Source organism: Caloenas nicobarica, chromosome Z (genome assembly GCF_036013445.1).
Source record: "Caloenas nicobarica isolate bCalNic1 chromosome Z, bCalNic1.hap1, whole genome shotgun sequence".
Classification (NCBI taxonomy): Eukaryota; Metazoa; Chordata; class Aves; order Columbiformes; family Columbidae; genus Caloenas; species Caloenas nicobarica.
This window is the reverse complement of record NC_088284.1, coordinates 46,904,727-46,926,710: the sequence shown is the minus strand read 5'-3', so window position 1 is coordinate 46,926,710 and position 21,984 is coordinate 46,904,727. Positions and strand designations below refer to the sequence as shown.

Below are 21,984 nucleotides of genomic sequence, written 5' to 3'. Positions count from 1 at the left end.
TTTTACACCACTGCCATTACACAGTAATGTTTTATGGCCACCTCTTTCTGGTTATCAAACCCTTTGCACTCTGATGCTCACCATAAAAGACAAAATGCAGAAAGTATCAGCAAGATTTTTTATTTTTTTAACAGCTGGTTAAACTTTACAAAAGTGAGATATTTTGTATCTATCAAAATTTATTAGAAAACACTAGTAAAGATGTTCTAATAACCTCAAATCAAGACTCCATAGGAAACAGAACAATTTTCAAGTCTTTGCCAAAAACTGTTCAAAATGTAAACAAGTACAAAAGAGAAAAAAAAAACAAAAAACAACAAAAAAAATCTCGATCAGTTGTAAAGCCTAACCAAAACCAGAGTGATAGAATAGAGATAGTGCTATCTATGGTAAATGTAATGACTGCTTTATGAGACTATCTCCTTAATTACCAGTCAAACACCATGAATTAAAGATATGTTCTGTCACATCAGAAAGCCTGTGAAAGCTTATTGTCATGATAGTAATTTTATGGCAATTGTAGGACCTGTTGAAGCTTAACAACCAATGGTGCTTGTCCTAAAAACTAGTTGATTGAAAAAACAAAACAAAACAACAACAAAAACCATTGACCGCATGTGTATTAAACATCAGTGCAGCACTACCGAGTGTTTGATGCAGGTGTATGTGTTTAGAAATTTGGAGTCCATTTCTTCATTACACTGATGTAACTCTGAAGTAATGCAGCTGAAGTCAATTACATCAAGCCCAAGTTGTGGGGAATCAGGTCTTAAGAATGTGACCCTCTAACTACAAACACTTCATAAATACCCTTCTTTTCTGTTGCAAGGATACTGTGACCAATGTCACAAGATTAAAGACCTTTAGGTCTGCTTTCATTTACGCTGGAGTCTGAAGTGATCAACAGCATCGGCCATGGTATTACAAAGATGGGGCACTGGCATTATGTGTGAATCTTTCTCCTGTCTCAGACTGGGGATTATTACGCATACTTAAAGATGTACGTTCTGACTTCAGCCTTTGTCATTTTTTTCTCATATGGAACAGACAGTCAATTTTTTTTTTTTTTTGCCATGGCTTCATTGTAAATAAACCAGTCATCTGCTTAGATGTAGTTCTTGCTATCACTATTCTGTATTTAAATCTCTAATACCAATTCTAAGAGGCAAGGTAAGGTTTTAAACCAACACAGATAAAAGTAGAGAATCTCACTGAAAATCAAATCCATAAAATGGAAGTACAGTCTAGTTCAGGCACTGTTTATTTAATTGCTGGGACAGCAGCACTGCATCAAATCCCCCAGTTCCCTTGGAGATCCTGCACAGTCTAAAGAGCAGGTTGGGTGCAGCTGCTGCAATGCTGGTTCTCCCACAGTGAAAAACAGAGCTCATACAAAGCAGAAGGAACTGTGATAGGACTTACTATGTTTTACAGTTATATAAAAAATGAGAGATGCATTTTCTACTACCCTGTTGACTGGCACACAGTGACTTCAACATGTGACGGAAATCTACGCTTCACAGATCCTGCCTTAGCACTGATAACAAGTTGTCTTTGTCTCTGCCTTGAAAAAGACTTTCCTCTCTGCTCCTCCTGGGCCACGAAAATAACAATGCAGATATCTAAGGGCATGATGGGGATTGATCAGCTGGTATGCCAAGACAGGAAAAAAGAAAAACTGCTATAGTGTCAGCTGCTTTTACAGTGACGCTGACGAAAGAACAGGAGCCATGGTAGCCTCAGGTATCAATGCTGCAGAAATGATACCAAATCTCTGGGTTTTTTTAAAAGCCCAAAACTTTGCTGCAGAATTGCAGAAGCACTGCAAACTGGTTGCGAAATGTGGGAAAGCAACAACTTTATTTTCATACAAACTGTTTCAGTATGAACAGACACTTGCCATGTTTTACAGACTAAGCGCATTTCAATAAACCAGGATGAAAAAAAAAGATATTCCGTGTTGGAGAAAATTCAGGTCATGGCCAAAGACTCACTCATGCTGTAGATCAAAGGTTTTTGGATTATTTCTTGCAGTTCTTGGGGGTCTGCAGACTGCTTCTCACTGGTCATTGGCATAGGCAAGCTTGTTAATCTTTGCACCAAATTGAGTATAAATTCCTACCACAGAACCTACAGATCAGAGCAGAGGTTGCAACTCCTAAGCTAGACTTCTTCAAAGTGTAAAGTGTCCTATGATACCACATCTTACCTGTGCAGCTCTAGTATCTCAGTGTAGAGCTCCAAACCTGCAAAATCCCTGTGTACCAATCCCATCAGGCTCACAGGGCCATGTAGCTACACGAGGTACCTCCAGGCCTTCTTCTGGGAGTATGTAAGGTAAAAGCTGGCTAAGCTATGCTTCACAGGTCACTTTGACATAATCAAGCAGCATGCACTTGCTCAGACTACATAGCAGGGAGAACGAAAAGTAAAAATAAATCAAGTTTGTATCCATATTTCCTCTTACTTACACAGAACTCTCTTACTGGAAACTTTAAAGTCCATTCAATTGTATAAACCTCATCTCTGGTGAGGAAGAAGTTTGCCTTGCTGCCAACTGCATCAGTCAGTTGGTGGGTTCTTTTTCTTTCCCAGCTAGCACAGCTGTAGTGTTAGATCCCAGCTTCACCTGCTTTTGAAAAAGAGATCAGATCCTGCTAGTTGCATGACACTGGCAGATGCATTTCACTGATGGACAAACACATCTGTACGTATCCAGCAGTAATCCCTACATGGCTCTTGCAGAGTGCAGAGAGCTGTGGATTTCTGTGGCTGTACCATTCCTGACATGTGGGCTGCTTTAAAGGTAGCTCCTGCCTGCACAAGTTGCACTCAGACCACTGACTGCAGTGGAGAAGCAGCATTGGGGCTGTTCTCACACACGTGCACCTGTCACAACAGCTGCCTGTCCCAGCTCCATGCTGTTAGGACAGTGCTCTCATTTAAGTGTCATGGCTGAGACATAAAAGTCTTGAAATCCTCATTGGAGTAAAACAACTTGACTCACTGATGTCTATCAATAAAGAATCACAGAATCATAGGATGTCCTGAGTTGGAAGGGACCCACAAGGATCATCGAGTCCAACTCCTGTCCCTGCACAGGACAACCCCACAGTTCACACCATGTGTCTGAGGGTGTTGTCCAGTCTCTTCTTGAACACTGTCAGGCTTGGGGCTGTGACACCTCCCTGGGGAGCCTGTTCCAGTGCTCCACCACCCTCTGGGTGAAGAACCTTGTCCTAATGTCCAACCTAAACCTCCCCTGGCACATCTTCCTGACATTCCCTCAGGTTCTGTCACTGGTCACTAAAGAGAAGAGATCAGCCCCTGCCCCTCCTCCTCCCCTTGTGAGGAAGCTGGAGCCCCATGAGGTCTCCCCTCAGTCTCCTCTTCTCCAGGCTGAACAAACCAAGTGACTTTAGCCGCTCCTCATACGGCTTCCTCTCCAAACCCTTCACCAGCTTCATAGCTCTCTTCTGGACACTCTCCAGTAGGTTTATATCCTTTTTATCCTGTGTTGCCCAGAACTGCACACAGTGCTCCAGGTGAGGCCACACCAGTGCAGAGCAGAGCGGGACAATCACCTCCCTGCCCGGCTGGCAATGCTGGGCTGGATGCACCCAGGACACGGGTGGCCCTCTTGGCTGACAGGGACACTGCTGGCTCATGTTCAACTTGCCGTCGACCAGAACCCCCTGATCTCTCTCTGCAGAGCTGCTCTCCAGCATCTCATCCCCCAGTCTGTATGTACAGCCAGGGTTGCTGTGTCCCAGGTGCCAAATTCGGTACTTTCTCTTGTTGAACTTCATGCAGTTGATGATTGCCCAGTTCTCCGATTTGTCCAGATCCCCTGCAGGGCCTCTCTGCCCTTGAGAGTATCAACAGCTCCCCCCATTTTTGTGTCATCAGCAAACTTACTTAGTATTCCCTCAAGTCCTGAGTCTAAGTAATTTATGAAGACATTGAAGAGTGCTGGCCCTAAGATGGATCCCTGTGGAACCCGGCTAGTGACTGGTCGCCAGCCCAACATAACCACATTCACTAGAACCCTTTGAGCCCGGCCCGTCAGCCAATTGCTCACCCACTGCATTGTGTGTTTACCCAGCTGTGTGCTGGACATCGTGTCCAGGAGGATACTGTGAGAGACGGTATCAGAGGCTTTGCTGAAATCCAAAAAGATCACATCGATGGGCTTCCCTTGGCCAACTTGGTGGGTAATCTTGTCGTAGAATGAAATTAAGTTGATCAGGCAGGACTTTCCTCTCATGAACCCGTGCTGGCTGGGGCCAGTGACTGCATTGTCATTCTGATGTCTTTCAGTAACTCCCAGAACAATCTCCATAATTTTGCCAGGCACAGAAGTGAGGCTGACAGGCCTGTAGTTGCCAGGGTCATCCCTGTTGCTCTTCTTGTGGATTGGGACAACATTTGCCAGCTTCCAGTCAACTGGCACCTCTCCAGATTCCCAACAGCATTAAAAAATCACAGAGAGAGGTCTCACTATGACATCAGCCAGCTCTATAAACACCCTTGGGTGAATCCCATCAGGTCCGATCGACTTGTAGGGATCTAGCTGGAGTAACAAATCCCGTAGAATTCTGGATTGACTGGAAATTTGAGAGTTTTCTGTCTGTCCTCATTTGGCTTTATTTCTCTCTACTATCCCTTTGACTTAAACTCCTTCTAGTCAGACCGAAAAAACTAACATAAATGTGGTATTTATTCAAAAATTACACATATTCCTTCTTCCTCCACAGTATGTAAAGGTATATTTGCTTAAATTATGTCAAGAAATATTTATTCTAAAAAGATATTTTAAAGATTGCGCAGAATTTTCTACAGAAACTGAGATAATAAACAAAAGCCCATATCAGAGTGATGCAGAGCTGCCTGAGCACAGCTGTGTTAGCACACAGACCCTCCCTTTCCAGTCTCATTAATATTTCGGGTCATTCCACAGTGAATACACATTCTTGTGAGGCACAGCAATGTGCCAGAGGCTAATTATGGGCTGGAATTGTATTATTTCCATTCAAAATCTGGTCTGATTTCTCCAGGCAAAGGAAAAGTGAGCTATCATGAAACTGAGTCACCAGCATGTCATTAGAAATCTTCTGTCAGACTTTGAGAGTGTGAAGGAAAATGTCTCTGCCACAGTGGGGGAGCTGGTATGAATTTACTATCTTTGCTATAGTCAATGTAGCAATGTCCACAGATAGGCTGACTTAAACTGACTGCCCAGCAGTATTACATTCCCCTTAATAGACCAACTTATCCCAGTGGTTTACAAAAATATCCCCTTGGAATGGTTCCAGACATACCAGAGATGCTGGCTGGCTAAGTCTCCAAAATAGTCCTCAGTTAGCAACTTCCAAACTCCACACAGGAATCAAATTATCTCTCTCTAACACTGTGCTGCATTCCCTTGACCAGAGTCACCACCTCACCCTTTAGGTGCAATTATGAGGAAAAATCCTATTCTTTTAAAAGAAAATAAAATGTGTAGAGTCTTCAAACAGACCCTGACACAGGATACAAATGCCAGCCCAGAGGTAGAAATGCTGTTAGTACTGCTTTGTAAATACTGACGACACATTGTTTTGGGCAGCACTGGTGCAGCAACAGAAACATTTATTGTATGCCACACTGTCATTACCTTTGGCAAATGGCCTGAAAGTTTGAGTTTGCTTTGACCCAGGTGCCCTGGCACTGATAGATACATTGCTAAAGCCAGCACCTCATGGTTTCTGGAGAACATAGTTGTGTTCTCATTCACTTCTGCCCACTCCGTCTCGGAGGTTACCACCGCTGCAACAAGCTGTGCTCCTGTCTCAGCAGTGACAGATCACAGCCCAGGTTCTTTCTGCGAGCTTGTCATGGAGCAGCATTTGGGGCTCTCGTTGCCCTCCTGTGAACTGTGATAGCCAGTGTGCAGAGCCACCCCTCCTTCCACTGCCCCCGCTACAAATAGCCTCAACCTTTAGCTGGTGAACAGGACAAGGAAGCAAAGGGAAATAAATAGCTCTAAGTGCCACAGCGAGAGTCAGAGCTTCAGCTTGGATGAGTCAGCACAGCCCTGGCTGTACCAGCTACGGGGCAGGCTTTGTTTCTCCATTTACAGGCTGCAAGCCAAAGCACAAAGGAAAGCTTCCCGAGTGCTTGTCATTATTATAGTACAAGTAAAATGGCTAAATCTAAAACTTCGCCTGAAAACAGGCAGCATGCGCCTTCCCTTCCAAACTCCGTGAAATGTTTCTGAAGCCCAGCAGCACTAGGACAATTTTCAAGACACTTCTATGTTCAGGAGCGTGGCCTTTTCCCTGCTGGCAGTACATCAAATGTTGTTACCACTATAGTATTTCAATGCTGCTAAACAATGCTTGCAAACATCCACTTGGACTGTAGGTAGTTCTACTAAATTTTATGCAATCTTTTAAATCTTTCTTTCCCTGATCAATCATGCAGATAGGTTTTTGTTTACGTCGACTTCCAGGAATGAGTTTTCATTGTATAAATACATTCAAAGACATAGTTAAAAACAGTGGTGGTTATTTATTGATTCTTAGCACCAATATTTCAGTCATCCAATTAGAAAACAAAACGAATGCAATGTGGCCTACACACCAAATAAACAGACTGAGTGAATTCTGGAAATGTGGGGTTTGAAATACATGGAAGACTGTATTTTTTTTGCACAAGCTGTTGAAAGAACAGTGCAAAAACCTGTCTTAATAGAAATCAATTTTGGCACAAAACCAGAAAGGTAAGCCGAAATTGTTACATATCTTATTCACAACAAAGATTACAGTCAGTGACTTGTTAGTATTAAGTAGCTGTTTAACACTAAGAAAGAGCATTAAATACCTGGGAAAAAATGGAGGATTTTTTTTTTCTCCTGAAGTTTTTTAGCTCTTTCAATCTTATCTTACAGTCTGGGAAATTCCATTACTCGTGTTCAGAGCATGGGAGACAGAATAAGAAGAGTCTTGTGGAGCCTGAAAAGCTAATTTACTGCATACAAATCATAAAAACACATTCTTCATTTGTAATACACCTTCCTCCACAGACTCTAATGATAAAAAGACTACACAAGAGAAGACATGGTTTAGTGTCTCTTAGCTGGTTATAAGAAATCACATATGCTACATATTGTTCTGCTACTGCAACCTTTATCTTTTTCCCAATATGGAGATTCACTAATACTTTGAAAAATGTAACTTGCTTTGGTATTTGATTAAAATCAAATTAATTGTGTGCATATTTGTATGTTGCAACTCCTACAATATTTGAAAAAATGTAAACCAGAACCAAAATAAACAGACATTCCAGGATTTTTCTTTCCTTATCAGACCACTAAATAAGACTCTATTATTCTCAGTCTCTATGCAAGAGCATAGTCAAACTGGCCTTTTTCCAGCCCATCAAGTCCATCAGCCTGGGTTGAGGTTGGCATACTCCAGTAGGGGTCGAGGAGAATTCGGAAGCAGCGAATAATGAGTATTCCCAAGAAAATAAATAATAAAATCACAAAGGAAAATGTTGTTTTCTGTTCCAGGGTCATGCTAGAATTTGGTGTCATGTTCTCAGATGGCACCAAAGTGGCAGTGAATATCTCTCCCTCCATCATCCAGGGAAGCTGAAAGGAATAATCCTACAGTTGCCTTCTTTTCATCATCGGTTTGCTGAGGTGAGAGTAGAAGCCATTTAGATGCATTCTGCTATCTGTAGGGCAAGGGGGAAGCAATGTTATCTGTGAATTGCCCTTTTGGTTGTTTACTTCAATACAGCTTTCTCCTAATGGAGAAAAATGACTTGGAAAAGAACTTGACAGCAGGTCTGCTTGCCTCTGTGTCATATATGAGACTTATCAGAAATCCTGTACCATTCTGTTGGTAGTGCAGAATCCAGCCAGCGATATTAAATGTCACTAGACCCTGAGCTGGCGGTAGCCTCTCCCTACCTACCATACCATTTGGACTGGGGTAGAACATTTCTTTTCTACGAGAGGGAAAACAAAGAGTTTAATCACACTGATCCAGTTGGTAGGCCACAGAAATGGCAAACTGCATGCCTTGCAGCAGGACCGATGAACTGCAGTGGATGTGACTCTAAGCTGGGGAGAAGGGTTTGAAAAACTAATGTAGCTATGGTTTTATCCACAATGATCAAAAATGTTTTGAGGTGGGATGGACCAGGATCCACTGCAGGCCAATAAAATGCACATGTGCCCACAATGGAAGGCAGCAACCATTGCAGCCATTCAGTGCCAGTAATATTGCAGCATTTATGAAGGAAAAGCATAAATAACTTTTGCTGGAAATAAGATTTAGGAAGGCAGCCTGAAGTAAGTCAAGTAGTAATTTAGCTCAAGGGCAAATGTTTCATCAAGTCAGAATCAGGCTTAAAAACACAGTTAGCAAGAAAATGTTTTTTATGTCACCAGCTCTGCCACATGAAGAGAATCACCAGGATTTGGGACTGTACTTGGCTATGCATATGCTCTGCTACCACCTGCCTGGCACTTCTGCTCCCTTGACTATCTGTCTGGGTGTCCACCTACCATTGCTTCCTCCAGTGGATTTTCCTTCCAGTGGCAGAGAAGCACCACTTAATGCCACGGCTTAGGCCTGGTCATCAGCACCCCTGAAGTTACCTATAAAGTGTCCTCAGGAAAAGAAAGGCTTCAAAATTGGTTGGAAGATAATGCTGTCTCAACTGAACATGTTGTGCTAATGGTAAGAGGAAGGAAAAGAAATAGGAGAACACAATGCGGAATATAGCAGGCAGGTGGTGAAAATTTCGCGTGATCATAACCGCTCCATCATTGGACTGGGGTCAGTAACAATTTGTAAGCATGCCTCAGTAACACCAGTTAATAGGTATAAGTGGATTAAGAAAGCACAGTCATACTGGAATATTGACAGGATTATTCTAAAAACTGTACCTTAAACAAAACAGAGAAAGTAGTAAAGCAACAAAAATATTAGAATTGCATGGCTATTATTGCCTGATTTAATTTCTGATGGAAAGAATAGAAAGAACAAAAATGTTTACTTCCAGTCTTTCAAAAGAGTGTCTCAGCTACCAGCTGATAAAATATCTCAGAGGACTGCCTTATAGAGAGAGATAAAACTTCAGGAACCACCAGTTTAATAAAACTGAGAGACTTTTTTGAGGGGGTGATACCTGGTGAAGGCAATAATGAATCCTCGTGATAAATAATCTTGTTATTAAAAAAGGAAGAAACATATAAACTGAGACAGAGTGTATCACAGTGGCAGTCATGCTACAGTGAAGGCCAAAGGTAGTGGGGTAGTGGTGCCCCATTTTAAAAGACCTCTGGTATTCTGACTTCAGAAAATTCTTCAGTACTCACATTGTCATGTTTTTTAATGTTGTTTAAGCATATGCCCCCAGCAATACACATATTACAGACACTTAACAGTCTCCTAAAACTGCAATCACACTATACAGTAAATAGGTTTTGTCTCCCAGATCAGAGCATTTTAGGAAAGGTTTTCCTGACATTTTTCTAGGCATTATATGAATACAGTTAGCAACTGTGGGAGAAAATGCAGAAGAGGGAAAATCTGTGATCGTCAGCAAAGATCAACTTTTGATACGCTGGTTTTAAATGTTGAATTTGGAATAGACAAAGGATTTTGTACACAGTATCTTTCCAGTTTTGAAGAAACTTGATTTTAAAAATATATGTGTAATTAGTGACTCAGTGATAAGCAAATGCTATTCTTTATTTTCTTTTGGGGATCAGAGGAAGCACCTAAGTAGGATAACACAGAAAGAAGTTAGATATTAATTTTCATACCAGTTAGCACTATTGATAGATTTTAGGAACATGTGAGATGTCTAATTATTTTGCAATTAGCAGCTTTTCACACTTAGAATCCTAATATTTATGCTACAGAGTCTCTGTGGTAAGATACTAAGACTACATTGCAAAGCTGAAAGGAATATATTTCAAAGGCTTTAGGCTTCCAGTCAGCCTTCTGAGTGTGTGCATTACACTGAATGTTTGCAAGCTTTTTGGTGCAGGCAGTTTGTCTACACATAAAGGCACAATACCTGGCATGACCGCAATCTTTGCCCTCTTTGGACCACTTCACTTGGAAGCTAAAACTTAAATGAAGTCATTAACCATTTCATTTGTGACAAAACAATATTTAACTATCCCTACTGATACAAGCACATGGGTACTTGAGAAGGTAACTAGCTAAAGAAATTAATTGAGTGTATCTACAGACATAAGCAATTAGGTGTGAAGGCACCTTGCCCACAGCAATGTGGGTGCCGACACTCCTGGCCTCTGGTCATTAACCTGCAGCAAATGGCGTAAGGAGTCCCTGAGCCCCACATCTTCCTTCCTGCTGGTCACTTTCTGTTGTGTCAGCAGAGCTCTGCTGGTGCTGTATACCAAAGAAACACTACCTGTCTAGGAGACTGTACAGACTGTACATGGCAGCATACCCTTAAACTGTATTTTCTTGCATGAGAACCTGTGCACTCCTTGCAAGAATTCCTTCAGCCTGCCTGAACTCCATTCCACCTCGGTGATACCTATCAAAGGTTGTCATGGAGGATAGGAGCCTGGAAGAGAGTGCTGAGGAGCTGCAAAGAGAGCCATAAAAAGGCCCCTCCCCATACCCTGAGGGAGGTTTCTGCCCAAGGATCCACTTCTAATGCAGATTCCAAGAGGCAAGAGCCAAAAGCATGAGTGTGATGCACACTAATAGGTATCTCCATTTCAACACAAAGGTTTCCATGCAGCCAAAACAAATAAATAAAAAATACAGATAATAACAAGGGAAGTGGTAGAAACCAGGTAATAGTAATAACACAACATGAATGTGTTTCTTTTTGGCTTGTTCCAGTCACTAAGAGCTGAGCCAGGTTATAGTATGGATGGTAATGCCTGAAGGTTGTTTAAAAATTTGTGGATATAACCAAGATTTCTCTAGGTGCAGACTGGCTTCTTTTTTTTTTTTTTTCTCCCACATCTCAGGTAAAATCATAACTGATAGAACAGACTATTCTTCACTTAAATGACTAGCCCCGATTTATTTTTTTTAATGCAGAGGTGCCCCCTTCAATTACTTTCTGTAATGGGTTCCTTGCAGATGTTTCTAAACCTTTGTTTAATGAGTACACAGTTGCACATCACTCTATCCACTTCAGGTTATTATAATTTCTCCTTACCAGTGTGCACACATCTATTATGTAGCTCAATTATAGCTAAACCTGAGGTGCTGCTTACAGACTAAGGCACTGAATTTATAAAGAAATAAAGAAACAGAGTAAAACTTGCATGTCATTAGTGGCATCAAATTGAAAGGTCAGTCCTTTGCACATCCTAAGACTTAACAGCCTTCACATAGTTTCAGATGCCACCTGCAGCCCAGAAACTGAACTATGAGCATAGGACCTGGTCAAATGTCACCAAGAAGTAACTTTTCTGTCAAGCCACCAAGATTTTTGAAGTTGAAATGTCATTGGATTAGTTAGTTGATACACTATCTACACATTTATATGAAAGATACAAATTCTCAGGATCCTGAAGAGTTAAACTTGTTCAAAGCACCTTTGATTGGTCTTTCTGTGCTTTCAGCATTTCATTTGTTTGAAAGTTGAATTTAATTGAAAATTGCTGTACGCTCAAAGCATTTCCTTAGGGCTTGCTGTTTAAAGCTTCTTACTTTGAGAATAATAGGACTAATGGAAAGAATGGCTTTAAGCTCTGTACCTCTAGGAACAGCATGTTTACAAATGAATTTTGCTTTGTTCCGTTGTTTAAACTGCTCCCTTGTTATTACCATGAGCAACATAAATTGTATTTTATATCAACAGCCATATTTTTATGTTCTTACCATGAAAGGCTTGTACGTTGGTGAGTAGTCACAGCCAAAGAGACTGTAGGGAATCACATCCCAGTTTGCTGAGTAGAACCTTACTTCTACCTGTTTTGCCAATTTCTGTACCCTACCTGTTCATAAACTTGCATATCACCCCATTCATGTAGCTGCAATATGGCATGAATACTCTGAGACACATGAAAGCTCTGGAGCTGACATTTGTTTGCCATAAATTGTTCCAATATAGTCAGAGGTACACACAGATTAGCATTGCTGGCCCTGTGTCTTTCAAAATACTGAGGACCTGGTAACTCAAGAAACTACTGAAGACATCCATACCAAACTGTGACATACACACTCTATGTGTGCATGGATTTAAAGAAAATATTTTAACTAAAAATATTAACAATGAAACACCATATAAAGTGTCATTGTCTATGGCTGTTTCTTGACAGTCATTCACTGCACAACATTCTGTGTAAATCACATAAAACAGAGAGAAAATCCTCTGAAACAAGCAAGTCTAAAGGAGGAATCTGACCAGCAGGAAACCATTTAAGTCACAGGGGCTTGCTGCCTTGCTAACCAGACATAAGGACAGATGTCCTGCTACTGCAGCGCTATACAGTTCTGCTTACTTAATTACTATCATGCCCGTGTACACTTTTGGCCCTGTAAAATTTGATTGATAAAAATTACAATTAAGCAATAAACACATCAAGACATTAAACATCAAGATACCTCAACACATTAAACAGGATATTTTTCCTCTCTCTTTTAAGTCAGTACCCAGTGACTTTCTTTTGCCTGTCTTCTTCATTTGAGATACACTGGTCTAATCTGTAAGGTCCTGTGACTTCACTGGATGCTTCATAATGTATGCCTAATATGCAGGTATCCTATATTAGTGGAGCAATTGGTTTTCCGTTATGAAATATCTCATGGAATGTAGCAACCACACAACTGTGCCAAGACCATGTGCATGATTTTCCTATACCACCCATACTAGTTTCACTGATTACTCACTTCCTTAGCTACAAAAACACATGGCAAGTTTCTTCAGGCTCAAACATCTGTACACAAACTATGTGAGCAACGATATTTCCATGCACTCACAGCTCTGTTGCTGTGATTGACATTTTAAACCTACCTTAAATAAACAAAACTTTATTACAAGAAGTGCCAGGCTAACCAATTAAATTACACATGCTCTCCTTTTGTGCCCAAATGTGTCTTATGTTCCTTCATACTGTATCCTGTACTGTTGTTTACTGCACAGTCTCAATGGATATATGAAAATGCCCTTTTCACCTACACTTCATCCTTTTCTTCTTACAGATTTGATATCAAGCTGACTTTGCCCTTGCCCTGAAAGCACATGTCCTCATCACCTCTCAACAGCTTTAAAGGACAGATCTTAGTGTGCAAAAAGAGCCCCTTTGTGCACCATTTAGCTGTTGATATTGTTAAAGCAAGTTAATGGGGTTAATATTAGCAATAAAACAATGCTAGAAAGGAATCTGTTCTTTTTTTTTTTTCCTGTAGAACCTCTCCAATATCATGCCCCTTAATGTTACTTAATGCATCATGCAATGTTTAAAATGCAAGTTCACCTTTAATGTGCACACGTAATATTTTGAATTCCTCTGCATAAGCTGCATGAGGATGATATATACATAAAAAAGGTCAAAGTTATTCTAAAAGCTTGAATTACTCACTGTATTTGATAAGGTAATTGCTAGCTTTATGACATACTACTTGTGAAGATCTGAAGGTCTGAATCTGTGAAACATCGATATATTTACACCATCTAGAAATCTGTACAGTGGTTTGAAATATGCACCCAACAGACTATTTTTGTTCCTCTCTATACACTCTTCTTTTTAAAAGAGCGTGTACAGATACATAGGCATCAGTATTGCAACCCTTCTCCACAATTAATATCTTAAATGTACAGTAGAAATAAGATAACCAAAAATACTAAAGCTTTTAAAGCCAATAACAAGGCTAATATCATTACAGGCTGGATGCTATATGAATCAGCAAGTTGAAAATTTGTTATCTTAGCAGTCATAAATCCTTACAAAAACAAATATTTGCTGCTCAAAATGAGAAGAAATGGATTTTATACTACTCTTTGTAGCATCAGTAAAAGATGAACTGTAATATACTTTCCAGAAACTAAACAGGAAATACACAACAATATAATCAGTATAGATTAATTACTGTTACTTTTAAGTCTAATGTCATTTTTCCTGACCTGCTCTGTAGGACATAATAGACAATAATAGCCAGGCTTATGCAATAAAAAGGTTATAACTTCATTAAATACATGAAGAAAATTAGACAATCAATTTCTGTGAAACAAATACCTTTATCTACTCAAGAAGGAACTTGACTCATTTCCCACTGCAGCAGTTGCAGGTAGTTACAAGTGTCCCTCGTTTCCATTCCTCCCCACCTTTCTTGTATTTCTAAGCATAACGCATCAAGGACTGCCAAGGAAACAGTGAATATCCAAGTTCAAATCTGCCTTTTGAAGGCTTAGAATTTTACACACACACCCCCCCCCAAACTCGAATGAGAATCCCATTTGTGTTTTAGAAGTAATTAGCTGGCAATACTGTCATTTTTTAAATGTGAGGCTATAATTTCAGTTCTGCCTCAGCAACTCTTCAATGGATTCTGCTGGGCTGAGTACAGCAGTTGCCTTGCAGCCTGTCTGAAACCATCTTCAGCATAACATTAACATTCGAAAGGTATACCAAAAAAAAAAACCAAACCAACCCCACACCAAAAAACCCCACAGGGTATTGCCATACTTTTGCAAAATCAGACCTATAATGTGCTAGTGCTTCCCTCTTCTTCTCTGTTGATTGTTGTCAGTATCTGTCTTTTTAATGCCAATTAACACTCCTTTTATCAGTCAATCTGAGTATTGATTACAATTTGTGATCTGCAGCTAAACACCTTAATCCCTTACATTTCTTAAAATGTAGTAGATTGTATGAATGCAAATGGTGTACTATCTTTAGAAAATAAACTGACCTTGCAATGTGAAAGGATGGAATTAGTAACATTTACTGCTTAACTTCTGAACCTATATCTAGGGATTTTTGCTCTGGGAGTTGTATTTGTTTCCATGTACTAAAGCTGCTCTTGACATAGTTGCTTTTTATTTTCAGGGAAAATATCTAACTAAAGCGAGAAGATTCCTGTTTTCCTTTCCCATGAGAAAAATTAAGTCAGTTTTAGAATGTCAGTCAGATAGGCTGGTTAAAAAATGCATGGCTTTTGTTTGTTTGTTTTGTTTTGTTTTCTGAGAGCTTCTACTTAAAAGCAAGCAGACACAGACCCTGAACCCCAAACAATTCACTGGGTAAAGAACTTGCTGGATGGCCGGGCCCAAAGAGTTATAGTGAATGGAGTCAAATCCAGTTGGTGGCCAGTCACGAGTGTTGTTCCCCAGGGCTCAGCACTGGGGCCAGTTCTGTTTAATCTCTTTATCAATGATCGGGACAAAGGGATCGAGTGCACCCTCAGTATGTTTGCAGACAACACCAAGTTGGGTGGGAGTGTTGATTTGCTGGAGTGTATGAAGGCTCTATAGAGGAATCTGGATCAGCTAGATTGATGGGATGCGACCAATTGCATGAGGTTCAATAAGGCCAAGTGCCGGGTCCTACACTTTGGTCACAACAACCCCAGGCAGCGCTACAGGCTCGGGGAAGAGTGGCTGGAAAGCTGCCTGGCAGAGAGGGATCTGGGGGTGTTGATCGACAGCTGGCTGAACACGAGCCAGCACTGTGCCCAGGTGGCCAAAAAGGCCAAGGGTATCCTGGCTTGTACCAGAAATAGTGTGGCCAGCGGCACTGGGGAAGTGATCATCCCCTTCATTCAGCACTGGTGAGGCCCAGCCTCAAATCCCGTGTTCAGTTTTGGGCCCCTCACTACAAGAAAGACATTGAGGTGCTGGAACGAGTTCAGAGAAGAGCAACGAGGGTGGTGAGAGGCCTGGAGCACAAGTCTGATGAGGAGCAGCTGAGGTTGTTCAACCTGGAGAAAAGGAGGCTGAGGGGAGACCTTATCACTGTCTACAGCTACCTGAAAGGAGGTTGTAGCATGGAGGTTGTTGGTCTCTTCTCCCAAGTAGCAAGTGATAGGATGAGAGGAAATGGCCTCAAGTTGTGCCAGGGGAGGTTCAGATTGGATATTAGGAAAAAATTATTCACGGAAAGGGTTGTGAAGCAGTGGAACAGGCTGCCCAGGGAAGTGGTTGAGTCACCATCCCTGGAGGTGTTTAAAAGACATGTAGATGAGGTTCTTATGGACATGGTTTAGTAACAGAGTTAGGGTATGGTTGGACTCAATGATCTTGAGGGTCTCTTCCAACCAAAATGATTCTCTGATTCTATGATTTTAAGGTGACAGAATGTTATCTGTTTCAATCTCTCACAGGGAACTTCGGTTTTCAGGCATCTCATATTTTCACAGACCAAAAAAAAGAAAATGGGATATTATTCTCCTCTCATGTTTCCTTCAGGCTTTTGGTATGGACAATAGACACAAGAATCATCTTCCTTTCTCTGTCTCCTGAGGATTTTTCAGTTGAAGCATCCTTTATTTTACAATGTTAACCCTGCCAACCACATGTGATTGAGAGAGTCGATGTTGTTGAGCGTGGGACCATGGTTTTGTGCATGTAACAGGACAAAATATGCTTGCAGAGATGATGCAAAGCTGCCACCTAGATGAGCACAATCCAGAAATAGTCATTTTGTGGACACCCATGCAGGCAAGCAGGGACATCCATGCACCCTGGGGTTGGTCTGTCTTAAACCCATTCACAGTCTGGCTTTTAATGCTTTATACAACTAAAAACAAAGAGAAAATTATGCCCTCTTGCTGCCACATAGAAACCTCCATGCAGGGCTCCCTCAGCACCTTGTTCTTTGCAGGATAAACAGGTAACGAGGCTTATCCAGGGACCTAGGCTTGGCACACACAAATATTCTGTGCAAGTCTATTTTGGTTGCCAGCATGTTGCTTTGCAGAGTAGTTACACAAGTATACATCTCAGTATAAACCATGAAGCAGTCTGCCGTATGAATGCAGAGTGTATCTCTCCCTCTGCAGGAAAGCATTTCAGGAAGGATTTTTCAGCATCTTATTCTCTTTTGCACACAAGCGCATAGGTCAGTCCAGTGCTGTGTTCTGCACCTTCCTAATCCCTCAAGATCTATTTCACTAGACGAGCTTCAAAAAGGGTATCCTAGGCCCCCTTCATACACTTCCCTTAGTCCCATCAGCATCTCTAGTTCTGTGACTTTAAAGAGCCAACTTGTAATTTCCCTTTTTGATTCTCTGGGAATTTTCCGCTTTCTGAACCTGAACTACACACAGCTGGATTTGATCCACCCCATTGCTGTAGCAAGCAACTTCTAGAAGGATAACTGACGAGGTTTAGTAAACCCTGCTTGTCTGGAAGATTCATGACAAGACTTGAAAAAGAGGCTGGATTACATTCCCAGAAGATTTCTGGCATGTGGTTTTAATAACATCAGACAGAAGCCTTATATTTTTCATTTAAGTACTCTCAAATCACACACAGTCTTACAGACTGAGTAGCACATTACTGCAGCACCACTGCTCTGTGACCCAGGGCAAGCCAGTGTGCTTTCTGGGGTGTACTTTTTTGTCATGAAGAACCTCTTCATCATGTACTTCCCTTTAAACAATTCTCATTGTGATTCAAGTTGTCACCCATTCAGCTTCAAGAAATGGAGCCAGTCTGCAAGAAAAGAAGGAATGATTCATTTCTTACAGGAAGACAAATTGTAAGAGCATGAACCTATAATCCAGCAATGAGGGAACTCCCACGGAAGGGGAGGTTTGTTCCTATCATTCTATATGCATTTCATATTAAATAGCCACTGGATTTAAAAAAAAAAAAAATCAGAAATAATAATGGGAGCCACTTTGTTTGCCTATAAACTGGATGCTGCTGCCATACTGTGTGAGCTGGGTGGCAGAGGAGGCATATGCAGCACTTTTCCTAAGATTTGGTCCCAATAAGGTTACAGCAGGAGCCAGGAATTAAGTGGAAAAGCTCAGGAGTGTCTCTGACCAAGTCAGTCAGAGAGGGAAGGCAAGAGGACTGCCTAGCGAACTCAAACAGTTATTAACCAGGGAGTGTTTCCAATCTTGGTTTCAGAGTTGAGTTCCCGTAGTCCCCTTAATGCTGCTTCAGGCAGCGAAAGCTTTTCAAGTGTGGCCTTCAGTTTTAACAGATGCTATAGAGCTAGTTCTTATAGGGCTTGCAATGAATGCATCATATCCTGGCTTCCAATCCCAGAGACTGCAAATTCCTAGGTTCTTATTTGATTTGAAAACAGTATGCTTTACATGTCTTTGAATGGAAATAATGTAAAATTCTGAAATGAATATCAAAAATACATTGATATTTCAGGTAATCTCCTACAGCACTAGTAATGGGATGAATTTTCATCTCCAGCTATTTAATAGGAAAATTCCTTTAGTACTCTTCAAATAAAGTTTTTCTCAGCCAATATCATTAAAATATTTTCCATAGCCTTGACTTGCTTTGCTGTAGGGTCCCGTTTTACTCTTGACAACTTTTTGAAAAATGAGACCCCAAGATAATAATATTTAATATTTTGATGTGCTTCAGTCCCAAAATCTACATCCATTTCAAAAAAATGTAAATAAAGGCACCTTTCAGGAAGCAACTCAAGAGACACTCCTGACAACTTCTCAGTGTGTTTTTGTTTTGTCTATGTATAGATCTGTTACTTACTTTTGTGAGGTGGGGGCCCTGAAGTGCTGCTTCCCACCTGTTGTACAAGCAGCAGCATGTCACTTACTCAGTAGAAGGCATCCCACTTGCAGGTCCTGCACCACCATACTTACACAGAAGGGAAAAGACCATGCAAACTTGCTTTTTCCTGGAGAGGCTGCTCTCCTAGATGTTTTTACTGAGCTCCCCTAACCATCATAGCCAATGCCAAGACCTGACTTTCTATGTCAGGCTGATAGTCATAATGCAAGGGAGAAATATTTTGGCTGATACAGCAGCATTTGCAGCCCAGCACAGCCTTCCTCATCTCCCCCAGGAAAGGGGGGTAGGCCAGGTGTTTTGGGCCCTTGCATCACCAGTTAAATTACCTAACACACTGCATCTTTTTTCCCCTGAAGATGGCTTTAATTGCCACTAATACATGGAGGCATCATTCACTGTGCCATACATTTGGCTGGAAGTACAAGCCAATTTTGGCAGGTGCTGTGAACATCCCAACTACCTGCACAGAGTCAGAGCAGCCACCTCTCCAAGAACACTGAGGTTCCCATCCCCACTCTTCCTCCCAGGCCCTGCAGCACTACCATTGGCACTACCTCACCTCCACCACAAGAGACATCTTGCAAAATAAACCTGCTTACTATACTCATGCCCTCTCTGAGTCAATTGCATTGTCTTTTCAGGGTAACTCCATTGCTTTTCTTGTTTTGTGCATGCATGGGCAAGTTTTCTTTGGCACGTGCATGAAGGCACGTGAATACCCTCCTTAACGTAGGCCATTCAAAATAACAATGTAGTTTAGAAATTTTACAAAGGTAGTAGGCAAGCAACATGATTCCCAACTTCTTATTAGTAAAACAAACCAGAGCGCACATGGCTCCCCTACGGTAAACTCAGAAGACCTTGAGGTGGCATGACCTGTTTCCCTGCCTGGTCCATTTAGTACATCTCTACACTGGAATCTCATCTCTGTGATCCAAATATTAGCCAGCACTTCCCAAGGCAATTGCTTGAACTCTCTGATATATGTTTAAATCAAATTCTCACATTCCTATTTGTGTGCTTTACTTTTATGTAACTGTGCCCCCATGGTGCCCAGTTCAGACCCCTCCTGAGCATCTCCCTTGCGATTGTGTCATGAAGCTGACAAACTCCATCCTGCTTCAGACTACTTGGAAGTACAAATTGAGTCATTCACCTCTGACTGACATTGAAAGCTGTCAGGAATGGGGATTAGCAACTGCAGAGTGCAGTGTAATACCTATAAAGTGCCATACACCATTGTCTTAAACCAGAGGTGGCATTCAGTGCACTAACTCATTGTTCCCAAGTACGTCAGAAGTTGTGTTTGCAAATTATATCGCACTAATATTGATTGATTTTTCCTTCATTTGTATTCTTTAGTATGTACCGTAGCAATGCCAAAAAAGAGCAAAATCTCTAATGTCATTTACATAATTCATTAGAAGAGCCAAGTTTTCAAAGTTAATTTACCTTCCTCGCATTTTTCTCTACTTCCCAATTTTGTCTTAATGCAGCCTTGACGTGACACCAAACATAACATGACAGCATTTCTGCTGTCAAAACATAAACATTTGTAAAACCTTCTACTTCTCTTCCTATACTTAATTTATGCAGGCAGCTGTGTAAAATTCAGATGGTGTCTGCACGTAAGAGTACTAGATATCTTGCAACTGGCAGCTCTAGAAAAAGGGTTTTATAAACTTAGACCTTGCATGGACACAGCATAATAAAAGTGTACAGATAGTTCTATTTTTAACCCATAAGCTTATTAGTCATTAAATAAGCCATGTGTAATTTTAATACTATAAAGCTGAAGATTAAGAGATTGAATTAGGATGCCTTCCAAAAGATATCACTGCATTATGTGGGAATTGCAGTTTGGTATAATGCAGTTCATTAATGTCAGTCAAGGCACATTTTATGTCTAAGTCTCATAAAAAAACCCAGAGTAATATCACTGAAAATATTTTATTGTTTAAGAAATTATAAACACCACCTAACATTCCCATTCTCACATTAGCTAGCTTACCTTACAAGTCATCTCAGAATAACATAAAGAGCTTTGGAATAATGAGTCTGAAGAGACATGTAAGAGCTTAATGAGTAGGATGCTGGCTTTCTTGCTGTCTGATTTTCTCCCAATTTTCAATAACTTTGCAGAACTGAGAGCTTCTGCTGAGAAGTGAGACAGGATTGTCTCAGCAGAGAGGTTGAGCGTACCAGTGATATAACTGCTGACCTTTAGAGCAATTTGGGATGATGAGTGTGCTTTTCCCTTTCAAGAATCCTGCTTCATTTACAAAACTGCCCCTTTTCACAATGACATCATCCTTTGAGAGTGTGTCATGAAAGGAAGGGGTAGATCACTTAAATAAACCCATGCAGTTAAAATTTCTATACAATGTGCTACAGAATTCCAGCTGAGGAAGCTGGTAACACCCAAGTGATTCTTATCCACTGTTTTGGTTAAATTAAGGCCTTAAAGGAATGAAAGTCATCCTGCTGGCTAACTCAGAAATGCCAAAGGTAACAGTGCTTTTTCAGTAAAAACCACAGAAGTTCCATAATTAATGTTTTACACACCCAGCTGCACAACAGGTCACACTGCCACAGCTAAAATAGAATTTTTTTCCCCACAGCTAAATGCTATCATTGATCAAATATTATACACAAATGTTATGTATGTATTTGCATCAGAAAACAACAGGATATCAGGTAATTGAAGTAAATGCTCATAAAAGCAGTTATTTAATGTAAGAGAATACCATTTGCACAAAGGCTGCAAATAATAAATTTCAAATGTGAGCATAATGATTTTATTTGACAGAATATTAGTTATGCAATTGTCTTTTCCAAATAGCATAGTAACTAGCATATCGTAACACTACCGTTTCTGTCCTGCCCTGTGGAATTTATTATCCTCCAAAAATAAAATTAATCTCCTTAATTAAAGCCAAAACATGTGAGCCCACATAAAGAGACACACACAGACAGATAACAGGGCTATTTAACACTGCAGTTAATTTACGTTCAATATATGTTCATATTTTTCATGATTGGGACATCTGATTGAACTCCATTTGGTAAGGAATGTAATGCATTTCCTTTGAAAGGCCCTTAACACATTAATTAAAATTGATCTGAAGGATTCTGTACAAAAGGTAGCATGCTCTTGAACTGTGACATACAAGGGAAGAGTATGCCAGGTCCTCCAACGTACGTTGAAAAAGCGTGAAAGCTTCCCTACTTGCTGCTACATTTTTTCATGTCAACAAC

At 40.7% G+C, this 21,984-nt stretch overlaps 1 protein-coding gene across 1 annotated transcript; it reads right to left on the bottom strand.

Moving 5' to 3' along the window:
• Window positions 1-7,381: 7,381 nt before the first annotated feature.
• Window positions 7,382-14,270, bottom strand: CTXN3 (cortexin 3). Its single transcript, XM_065657462.1, is given in 2 exon segments — window positions 7,382-7,722; window positions 14,240-14,270. Coding segments are annotated over 2 exon segments (372 nt in total).
• Between the last annotated feature and the right edge of the window lie 7,714 nt (window positions 14,271-21,984).